Source organism: Nanorana parkeri, unplaced genomic scaffold (assembly GCF_000935625.1).
Source record: "Nanorana parkeri isolate BGI_ZX_2015 unplaced genomic scaffold, ASM93562v1 scaffold237, whole genome shotgun sequence".
Classification (NCBI taxonomy): Eukaryota; Metazoa; Chordata; class Amphibia; order Anura; family Dicroglossidae; genus Nanorana; species Nanorana parkeri.
In genome coordinates this window covers 812202-824006 of record NW_017306505.1, presented here as the reverse complement: position 1 = coordinate 824006, position 11805 = coordinate 812202, and the positions used below count along the sequence as shown (strand labels likewise).

Here is an 11805-nt window from a genome sequence, read left to right as displayed (position 1 = left end):
CCCCCCCCCCCCCCATGGAGAATGGCAGACCTGCAGGCTGCATACAAGTGATTGCCGTGATCACTTGTACAAAACAAGCGGTGGCTTCCCCGCTGTACATTTAGCTCTACTTGCCCAAATCAGGGCTACATGTAGGAAACAACTACCCGCCCGGCGCCTGGAACTGCATGTCCCGGGCATCGGGAGATAGGAATTCCACACCCCTGCTGCCCCTCTACTCCCTGCTGCCCCAAGGCCGGGCCTTGTGGGAAATCCGGCCCTGGGTCTACCTCTGGTGCCTGTTGGACCTGCCCAGTCATACCTGCTATAAGTGTCTGCTACATCCTTGGCACACCTGCAGCTCGCGGTCACTCCTCCTCTGTCCCCATCCTTAGGGTCGAGGGACACAAGCTGCAAGGGAAGCCTCCTCAACGGTCGGTTTCCACTCAGGTACATGACAAGCCCACAATTGCTTAAAGTGTCTTTGCATGTGCTGCCATTAACAGCACCCTTAACTGGAAAAGCCTAAACTTGTTTATTTAAAGGGATGGATGTCCACATTCTTCTGGCCATGAAGTAGGAGTGATGATCATGTATCCACAAACCTTGTGACCCTGTAGTCAAAGACTTGGCTCTTGATTGTACTCAAACATGGCTACTGACATCAAAACAACTAACTAATACCACATGAGCTATTTTTTTTTTTTTGCTCCTAAACGGCATTGGGTAAGCAGCCAGTCCCACGGTACCCACCATGAACTTTTTGCCACCAGACGATAAGACCAGTTACGCCAAAGAAAAACAACATGCCCCCGATTACGGTCTTCCATTCATTGGTAGGCTTTTTCATCTCTGCGTACGTGTGGTTGAATTTTATCCGATATACTGCACAGGAGAGAAAGAAGGCAGCGGTTAGAATTTGGAAGCTTTGAAGAATAGTTAAAGGAGAACTATGAGGGGAGTGAAAATCACTCAGCCTCATAGTTCTAGCCGACCTGTGACAATGAGACTGTCACACGTCAGCTCAATATATCGGGAAGTGAGCGAACACATACCGTCGCTCGCTTCTCTATCCTGTCCCTGCAGAGAGCCGTGACTGTCGCTCACGGCTCCCTGCAAGGATTCCCCCCGCTCCTATCCTCCAGCGCTGACTGGCGAAACGGACGGGGGAGCGGGCGGGGACAGCTAGCTCTACCTCTAGATAGGCAGAGCCAGCTGTCAATCCCGCAGCTGGGTGGATCTCGACAGTAATGTCAGGATCCGTCCCGACTGCGGCATCTCAGTATACCGCAAGTGGTAGTTATACTGAGCTTAGGGTGACGTGAGGACGCTAGTTTGTGTTCTCCCGTTACCCTTTGGAGAACTATGGGGAAAAGCCCTGACCCTGTAGTTTTCCTTTTAAAGCTGATCTCCAGGCAAACCAGCGAAATGCACATCCCCCCCCCCCCCCATGGAGAATGGCAGACCTGCAGGCTGCATACAAGTGATTGCCGTGATCACTTGTACAAAACAAGCGGTGGCTTCCCCGCTGTACATTTAGCTCTACTTGCCCAAATCAGGGCTACATGTAGGAAACAACTACCCGCCCGGCGCCTGGAACTGCATGTCCCGGGCATCGGGAGATAGGAATTCCACACCCCTGCTGCCCCTCTACTCCCTGCTGCCCCAAGGCCGGGCCTTGTGGGAAATCCGGCCCTGGGTCTACCTCTGGTGCCTGTTGGACCTGCCCAGTCATACCTGCTATAAGTGTCTGCTACATCCTTGGCACACCTGCAGCTCGCGGTCACTCCTCCTCTGTCCCCATCCTTAGGGTCGAGGGACACAAGCTGCAAGGGAAGCCTCCTCAACTGTCGGTTTCCACTCAGGTACATGACAAGCCCACAATTGCTTAAAGTGTCTTTGCATGTGCTGCCATTAACAGCACCCTTAACTGGAAAAGCCTAAACTTGTTTATTTAAAGGGATGGATGTCCACATTCTTCTGGCCATGAAGTAGGAGTGATGATCATGTATCCACAAACCTTGTGACCCTGTAGTCAAAGACTTGGCTCTTGATTGTACTCAAACATGGCTACTGACATCAAAACAACTAACTAATACCACATGAGCTATTTTTTTTTTTTTGCTCCTAAACGGCATTGGGTAAGCAGCCAGTCCCACGGTACCCACCATGAACTTTTTGCCACCAGACGATAAGACCAGTTACGCCAAAGAAAAACAACATGCCCCCGATTACGGTCTTCCATTCATTGGTAGGCTTTTTCATCTCTGCGTACGTGTGGTTGAATTTTATCCGATATACTGCACAGGAGAGAAAGAAGGCAGCGGTTAGAATTTGGAAGCTTTGAAGAATAGTTAAAGGAGAACTATGAGGGGAGTGAAAATCACTCAGCCTCATAGTTCTAGCCGACCTGTGACAATGAGACTGTCACACGTCAGCTCAATATATCGGGAAGTGAGCGAACACATACCGTCGCTCGCTTCTCTATCCTGTCCCTGCAGAGAGCCGTGACTGTCGCTCACGGCTCCCTGCAAGGATTCCCCCCGCTCCTATCCTCCAGCGCTGACTGGCGAAACGGACGGGGGAGCGGGCGGGGACAGCTAGCTCTACCTCTAGATAGGCAGAGCCAGCTGTCAATCCCGCAGCTGGGTGGATCTCGACAGTAATGTCAGGATCCGTCCCGACTGCGGCATCTCAGTATACCGCAAGTGGTAGTTATACTGAGCTTAGGGTGACGTGAGGACGCTAGTTTGTGTTCTCCCGTTACCCTTTGGAGAACTATGGGGAAAAGCCCTGACCCTGTAGTTTTCCTTTTAAAGCTGATCTCCAGGCAAACCAGCGAAATGCACAGTTTAAACATACATGAAAGATTTGTAATTCTGCTCAACAAATACTTCTTTCTGACGCTCAAAGATTTGGGTGGAGCCCTGCTTTTATAACCTGTGTATTTGCACAAATGATTGCGGTACATTACGTGATATCTTTTCCTCTTGGCTTAGCTGCTTCCAGGACCCCTTCTCCTTCTCTTTAAGGGACACTTGCTGCGAGGTCAGCGACTCGTGGAACGGGATCTCGGGTAAAGGTAAGACGCGGCTGTCATAATATATCGGCTTTGTGTAATGCGGTGTGACATCTGTCCAACAGAAAGAAAACATTACGTTATCCTTAATTCTCCATAATAATCTTTTATAGGCTCGTTAATCAATGAACTGGATTGATCAGATGCCTGAAAGAGCTCTTCCAACCAATCAGATTTTCACAATTCAACCTTAAAGGAAAAAAGTGACTGAGTCTGATTTGGTTGGGAACTTCAGCTTTAAATAGAACTACAAGCAGTCCCCGGGTTAAGAACAAGACAGGGACTGTAGGTTTGTGCTTAAGTAGAATTTGTATGTAAGGACGAACAGGTACATTTTTATTTCTTGTTTTGGATAGCATAGGGAAGGGTTAACCCCCTGTAATGTTTGTTTTGCTGTATGCGCCCCTGTTCAGAAGATTTCACCTTACTTTCTGTCCCTGAGACAATTGGATTTTGGAAATGTTAGGTTGTCGTGGAATCAAAGATTGGTGATAAAGCTTCAGTGGAAAAATGAAGGTATCTTGCTGCTCTCCTTAACGGATTTATGCAAATGGTGCTTGCAGTGACCACGGTGGCACTGTGAAATACTGAAGATATAAAGGATGTCACCAGCACACCAAGCTGTTGTGTTCAACAAATGTTCATTTTAATGACAACCAATGTCATTCAATAGCAAGTACTTTCGGGGCCTCGCATGGATTGAGCCTGATGACGGGGACCCTGCGAGGCCCCGAAAGTACTTGCTATTGAATGAACATTTGTTGAACACAACAGCTTGGTGTGTTGGTGACATCCTTTATATCTAAAGCTTCACTGGAGACACCTTTTTCCCATGATAACTCTTACAGGAATTGAATTCCCCTTCCTAGGGGTAGATTTCCTTTCACTTCCTGTTGTCTCAAGAACAGGAAGTGAGATTAAATCTTTCTAATGAGGATACAGACAGCAGTAAAAACCTCACAATGGTCCGGAAGAAGAGGCGGGCACCTCTCGTCTGCACGTCTAACAAGAGCCAACTTCCTGTAATGTACATACAGTACTACGAACCGGACCCAAAAAGGCAGGGCGGGCACTCCTCGTCAACACGAGCGAGGTAGCATTACAACTGCCCCTGCTGTACAGTAATAGCCTCTGTTTGTCGTATGTAAGTCGGATGTATGTAACTCGGGGACTGCCTGTGATGGCAAAATTAAAAGAAAAAGAAATATATGATACAGCCTGTCACTAGCAGTAACACTAAGGAAAAGTGGGAGCTAAGTGTTGGATACAGACCCCCCAACCAGCAGAACCGAAAAGTCCTTGAAAGCCCCAACTGGCTGGTTTTCAGCAGACCCTGAGCTTACCCCAACTGAGAAATCAATTTGTGAATAGGCTGAAGAAAGCGCCAAACATACATTCATTCATTTCCAGAATTACATTCTATTCCGCAAATGATGGCAGAAAAAACATATAAGGCACACAAAGTGTTTCGGGAAGGGGGGCAAACATTATTATTATTATTATAATACAGGATTTATATAGCGCCAACAGTTTGCACAGCGCTTTACAATATAAGGAAGATATTACAATTACATTACAATTCAAGACAAGATGGTAAGGAGGGCCCTGCCCCTGAGGGCTTACAATCTAGAAGGGAGGGGCCAGTGATACATGAGTGAAACATCTCCCTACATCGCGGCTTTACTCATTTAGAGAGTGATGTCTCAATGGATGCCTTTGTCAGTACTGTTCTGCCACTGACCCAGGTACCACGCCTGTTCTCTGCTGCTGACATAGGCATCCATTGAGACATCAATGCGAAAGAGAGCCAACCTTTTTCGGGGGCCCAAACATCTCTATACACCAGGGCTTTACTAATTTAGGGCTCCTGGGAAAGTCAATCCAAACCAGGAGAGTAAGCTATCCATTGATCCATTGAGAGAACAATTTGAAAGACACCCAAACATTTCCCTTCATGAGGGCTTTACTAATGTATCCCAATGTTAGCTTAGAGTGGGGCTCCAGGGAAAGTCGATCCAAACCAGGAGAATGATGTCTCAATGCTTTTGTCATCACCGTTGTGCCACTGCCATTCACTACCTCTGATAAAGGCATGCATAGAGACAGCAACTTGAAAGACAGCCAATGTGTTTCGGGGGCCCAAACATTTCCCTTCATCGGGGCTTTACTAATTTAGCTAAGTGTCAGGTGGGTTTAGAGTAGTGCTGCTGGAAAAGTAAATCCAAACCAGGAGAGAGATGTCTCAATGGATGCCTTTGTCGGTGACAGAGAACGGCAGTGGTGCCTCTGTCAGTAGCAGTACAGCGCCGACAAAGGCATACAGTGAGACGTCTCTCTCGTGGTTTCTAAGTGCCTGAAATTAGTAAATGACTGCTATTATTTCCTGCTGATGCTTTCAGAAGATCCATAATGATTCACTTCCTGTGACAGGGTGACTACGGGTGTTTGTTCTGCAGTGGAATCACTACAGCATTGTCACCATGTGGATGGGGTAGTCTTAGAAGGACTTATTTTAGATTTTAAGTTTACTTTCACGCCAGCTCTACCTTCTCCCTTTATGGCCCTTAAAGTGGTTCTTGACCCTCTGGGGATTTTCCACTAATTGAATTCGCTTGATTATGGCCTCATGCTGGAGGGACGGAGGTTCCCCACCCCTGAATTACGGAATGAACAACGCTGCAGAGACTTTAGAGAAGCAGGGGTATTGCTTGCAATAATGGGCAGGAGATCTTACTGCTAGAATCCCTATAAAACCCAAAAGGGCCAGTGGGCTATTTATGTACCCTGACATCCCCCCCAAAATGTTGAAATGTTTTTGGGTGGACTTTCCACTAATTGAATTAGCTTGATTATGGCAGGGGTGGGGAACCTCAGGCCCTCCAGCTGTGGGGAAACTACAAATCCCATGATGCATCTGTCTCTGGGAGTCGTGCCCGCGGCTGCGAGAATCTTGCAATGCCTCATGCTGGAGGGACGGAGGTTCCCCACCCCTGGATTACGGCATGAACAACGCTGCAGAGACTTTAGAGAAGCAGTGGGCAATAATGGGCAGGAGATCTTACTGCTAGAATCCCTATAAAACCCAAAAGGACCAGGGGGCTATTTATGTACCCTGACATTCCCCCCAAAATAAATGTTGAGATGTTTTTGGGTGGACTGACCACTTGAAGCTAACTCCTGGCAACAGTTAACACCAGACAGCTTCAAATGATGTTCAGCAAACCCTTCAACTGTGTCAATTATATATTTATATCTGCAATCTACTAATCCTCCCACATTTTGTTTTACATTAGGCCTTCTGTATGCTAGAGACCCCTTGGAGCCTGCAGGAGGCATGTTTGGGAAACCATCCACTGCAACACAGGCCAGGGGTTCCCTGATCTTCAGATCACAGACACAGTGGAGTGAGGTGGAGAAGTACACTACAGCAAGGCTTCCATGAAATTATGAGCAGGTAGGATTTAAATATCAGTTTCGAGTTGTGTGTTCCCAGTGGCTTTCCCTGTACACCTTGTGACCTTGGAATTTCCCTCAATTTAACTCCATGGAGTTGATATGGTTTGTTATGCCTGGTAATTCTAGGGAGTTTTCTCATTCGGCGTGCAGCTAAATTTCCCCCGCTTGTTCTATCGGCCAGTGTTTCAAGGTTTATTGTGTCAAGGAGACATATTTAACAATGAAGATAGATTATTTTCTAGATACAGAGTGATGTAGATTATTAAATATAGGGAAAGCGGCACACTTTATAGTGGTAGCAATGACAAAAGGCTAAGTTTACTTTTGAAACCATATATACATTGTTATATCCCCGACCCACCCCTCCACTCACCTGAATCGCGGGCAGGGCGGATTCCCCGCAAGGCCAACCGAGGCTCTGTCTTGGGCAGTAGGGAGTAGAGGGGCAGCAGTTGTGTGGAATTCCTATCTCCCGACGCCCAGGACATGTAGTTCTGGGCGCCGGGCGGATAGTTGTTTTCTACATTTAGCCCTGCTTGGGGCAAGCAGAGCTAAATGTACAGCAGGGAAGCCGCCGCTTGTTTTGTACAAGTGATCTGGGCGATGTCGCCGAGATCACTTGTATGCGTTCTGCATACAGGGGGCGCATTGGGGCAGCAGAGAGAGTAAATCCGGCCCTGATTGTAGCCCAGCTTTATTGTCCAGCCACGAGCGGCCTTCTTCTTCACAGACAGTACACATTCATTCTAAAGGCAGCTGACTGGACTGTCATGGAAGGTACATGGAAGGTACACCGTGGAAGCCGCCACTTGTTTTGTACAAGTGATCTGGGCGATGTCGCCGAGATCACTTGTATGCATTCTGCATACAGGGGGGCGCATTGAGGAACCTTGCATTGGGGCAGCAGAGAGAGTAAATCCGGCCCTGATCGCGGGGTCCCCCATCACAGTCATGTCATCCATTTACAGATCCTTTCATAGGATCTGTGAATGAAGAGACTACAATTCCCGTCTGCCATTGCAGCAGATGGACTTGTAGTTGTTAATGGGGAACAAGTGCAATGAAGTTGTTCATACCTCGCATCCCTTAGCTGGCAATCCGGGGCAATCAGGGGCTGGGAGGACGAGCCTGCAGGAGCCAGAACATTGTTTCCACTGATCGCAGTTATTATTATTATTATTATTATACGGGATTTATATAGCGCCAACAGTTTGCACAGCGCTTTACAATATAAGGAAGACATTACAATCCCAATACAATTGAAGACAAGATGGTAAGGAGGGCCCTGCCCCTGAGGCCTTACCATCTAAACGTTGCAATGCTTCCCGGGTAAATCCAACAAAATGAATAATGCAAATGTTATTTTTTATTAATATGTGTGAATTTACTTTTTGTTGTTGTTGCAAAAATTGGACTATCCCTTTTAAAGTAGATCTAAAGCCTAAATACTTGAAGTTTAGTTTGATAAAGCAATGTGTATCATAAACAATTGTGTTTCTATTTCAGTTTCTTTCTTTTTTTTGGCATCCTCTTTCACCCACTTCCTGTCTACATGTTCTAGCTCCAGCGTCGGCTGCACATCATTACTTTGGCTTCCTGATTGTGACAACGGTGGACCGTGCCTGTGCAATAGCACAGGCTGCTTGTAGTCTCCGCAAGAGGTGCATGTGATGGGGTGAGCAAGACTCAAAGACCGTCGTCACCCCATAACAGGAAGTGCCTGAACAAGGAACTTTGTAGAAGGATCATCAGGAATTATTTGAATCAAAGCTGACAATTTAAAAAGATTGCAAGCCTTAAAATGACATCAAAACGTGAAAACGTATATGGGATTTCAGTGTTTGCATCTCCAGCACTCGAATTTCCAATGGAAACCCCATCGCTGAGTAGCCGGGCAGTTGCATTTAAGAATTTTGGACTCTAAGATGATAGAAATGGCCAGGTTTGTCAGGTAATCTTTTACTTATTCTTTAATGACACCATTCATCAGTCCCCCAAGAATAAAAAAGTGTCTACAAACCTCTAAGAATGAAAGTAGAACTCCGCTCCCTATAGATCTAACCAGGGAACCTCTATAGTCTAAGCCAGTGGTGGCGAACCTTGGCACTCCAGCTGTTTTGGAACTACAGGTCCCATGAGGCATTGCAAGGCTCTGACAGCCACAGACATAACTCCCAGAGGCAGATGCATGTTGGGATTTGTAGTTTTGGCACAGCTGGAGTGCCAAGGTTCGCCACCACTGGTCTAAGCTGCAAGCTGGTTTCTTTGCGATTGTGAGCTGCATTAACTCCATGACAAGGACGAGAGGCCACCACCTAAAATTGGTGGAGAAAAGAAATGTCAGCACAAGGGGCGAAGGGGTTTCTTCTCGGGTTAGATCAGTCAGGGTCCGGAACTCGCTGCCACATGCTGTGATTTCGGCTGAGAGTGTGGAATCGTTCAAGAGGCGATTGGACGATTTCCTCAGGGACCGTAATATACAGGGGTACAAGTACTGTTAAGAATGAGAACATACAGGGACCGATAGATACGCACACACCAGTAGGACCATACACATACACACAATAGGTTGGACTTGATGGACTTACGTCTTTATTCAACCTCAAATACTATGTATCGTCTGCGCCATTTGTTTTATACAGCTGCAATTACTATTCTCGCACAGGAAATCCTTCTCACCTCATTCTGTGTTCAGTTTTGTTTATTCAAGGTGACTTCATCATGATGTCACCTTGTCCTCTATCCTATAAATATCGATCCTTGTCCCCTGCCTTGTCCTTTTCCTGTTGGATCCCGTGACCTTCACTCTGCTGAAGGAGGCGGTCACCTCGTTCAGGCTTGTATATCACTTTCTCTGTCACATTCCTTCTTAACTCATTCTGTGACTCACACTTTATTTCAGGCCCTGTCACCCTCTCTACTCTTCTGTCAGGTTGCCAGCACTCACCTGCGCTCTCGTGGCTGTGAGCCGCTCGTACGCTGGCGGCTCCCAAAACCCTCAACTTGGCCACAAGGGGCGACCTCTGTGCAAGGACCGATAACATCTGCAAAGGAAGACAGAACAGTCACAACGGGTCTCGTGCCTGGAAAAAAAACCAGAATGGTCTGAATTTCCCAATAAAAGACGATTCTGCCTTCACCACACAGAAAATGAGAATAGGATTGTTTGCAGTGGGCAGCACCGGCAAGTCTTGCATGCAGGGGTTGAAATACAGGAATGGGCAAATTTGGACCCAAGATGTACCATTCACATTGGCCTAAACGTTTTATTAGATTTTTGGATAGAGCTGGAAAGGGCCTCTTGCAGGTTCGTCTTGCTGTCTGCGTGCCTGCCGGAAAGATTTCCCGTCACTTCCTCTTTGGACAGAAACGAACAGGAAATCTCTCCAATTGCCCATTTTTAGTAGAGTGAGAAGGGGTTAGAACAGGGATAGCCAAACTCCGGCCCTCCAGCTGTGGTGAAACTACAAATCCCATGATGCATCTCTCTCCGGGAGACGTGGCTGTGAGGATCTTGCAATGCCTCATGGGATTTGTAGTTCCACCACTGATGGAGGGCCGGAGTTTGGCTACCCCTGGGTTAGAAGAAGGGTTTTAATTGCTGTCTTTGCCTTCCTCCGATGACTGCAAACCCATTTCTCATATGGGTAACCCCATTTCTTATATGGGTATCACCGGGTTAGGAAGTGAGGAAATATCTCCGCAATGAAATTGGGGAAGCAACAATGAAAGTGCAATATTGAATGGTCCTTACCAAGAACTCCTGTCAAGGGCCGGCTGCTTGTAGTCTCCCGAAGGGGTGCATGTGACGGGGTGAGCAAAACTCCAACAAGCCAATAAACATGGCAGCACCCTAGAAAGTTCCATGTCTTCCCTTGCAGACAGAGTCTATAGAGGATCTCACAGGGTCACTGCGAGTGTGCTTCATGCGGCCTGTGCTGTATTACTCCTTATGCTCCTTATATCGCCTATTACTCCGACAATTTCTGTCAGATTGTTGGCTGCAAAGAGCATCTTGGTGCTGACAAATTTCACATCATACGTTGTATATGAGAATAACAGCAAGGATCCTGGGGGGCGTATCTGGGAATTCATCCCCTGCATCACAAGCAGGGGTTCCCAGATTACTGACCTGTGTTGTGTAGATTGCCACTCTGTAGAAACGCCTGGATGAACAATTTAAAGTACTGGGAGGGCAGTAGGGGTGTATTCATGTTAAAATGTACCTTTTAGTGTACTTTCATAAGCCAGCCAATGACCTCTAGCAGCCAGTAGACATAGGCCGAAATGGAGTACTGTAGGAAGCAGGATCTGTGGTGTTTGCACTTACTATACACTTTTACTAACAAACTGGCACAAAGACATTCTGTTCCCGATCTTCATGTTATAATTTATAGTCTTTGTTCAGCGCTGTTCCTTCCTGCATCACCTGTCATCGAGTTTGGGGACATGTACTCGGTGCCTGTAGCATGGGAATAATTATCTGTTCCCATCATCTGTTCCCAGCAGACACAACTCCCCGCCTGAGCGTGGCGCTGCCTTCGTGCCAGGTCCATGAATTGGCGCCGGTGCTTCACTTCATAACACTTCATTATTCTGACCTCTGGGAGCCGGGAAAGGACAGGACGTCTACTGCTGAACCCGACAGACAAATATGACTACAGCTTTTTCCTTCCACGCTCTATAGCAATTAAAGTGTTCGCTCTATGGGAAAGTGGGCACATTTTGGGTATTCTTTTTTTGCATTGTTATCCAATACTCTATGTATTAATACAGTATTTCGATTCAATACTTTTTACACTTTAGTAAAGTTTACTAAAATTACCAAAATGTCAAAAAACTGTCAGTAGATGTTAGCGGATTGCTGCGGAGAGGAAGATTCCAGCCTTCGCTTTTGCAGAAGCCCCTCCATGTTCCAGATCAAAGGGGCTTTGTGTGCAGAGTGACCGACGGTCTGACCAGGACAAGGGTAGCCTTGTCCCAATCCATGAAATAACCCAAAAAAGTAATCCCTTGGGTCCCAAAGCTCCCCCAACTCTTAGGGCGAGAACCTCTATCAGCGCGAATTTTAGGGGACACCCGACCCCCCCTAGGCTTTGCAGCCACAATACTTACGGTGACCGGGCTTTTAGCTGCACGGACTGCAAAATGGAGAAGGGCTCGCAGGATCTGGGAGTGCAGCCAGACTCAGATTTTGAGAGAAAGCCAGAAGGAGGGCATTCTGGGACACGCAGCATGAAAGGGACGCCTTTAGTCCATCCTCCCCCCTTAACCTGTTAGATGCAGGAAAT

General features: G+C 47.1%; 1 protein-coding gene across 2 annotated transcripts in view; it reads right to left on the bottom strand.

Moving 5' to 3' along the window:
- Positions 1-11805, bottom strand: part of LOC108786978 — a 13413-nt gene extending 1608 nt beyond the window's left edge. The window contains exons 1-4 of one of the 2 annotated variants that reach the window (XM_018556408.1): positions 11630-11805; positions 9462-9558; positions 2954-3112; positions 2148-2279 (exon numbers count right to left, since the gene is read on the bottom strand). In XM_018556408.1, the coding sequence (XP_018411910.1) occupies positions 2148-2279; positions 2954-3112; positions 9462-9558 (388 nt within the window). In that variant the 5' untranslated portion in view covers positions 11630-11805. Of the gene's footprint in view, positions 1-2147; positions 2285-2953; positions 3113-9461; positions 9559-11629 lie in introns of both variants that reach the window. The other variant, XM_018556407.1, reaches the window with a different exon arrangement.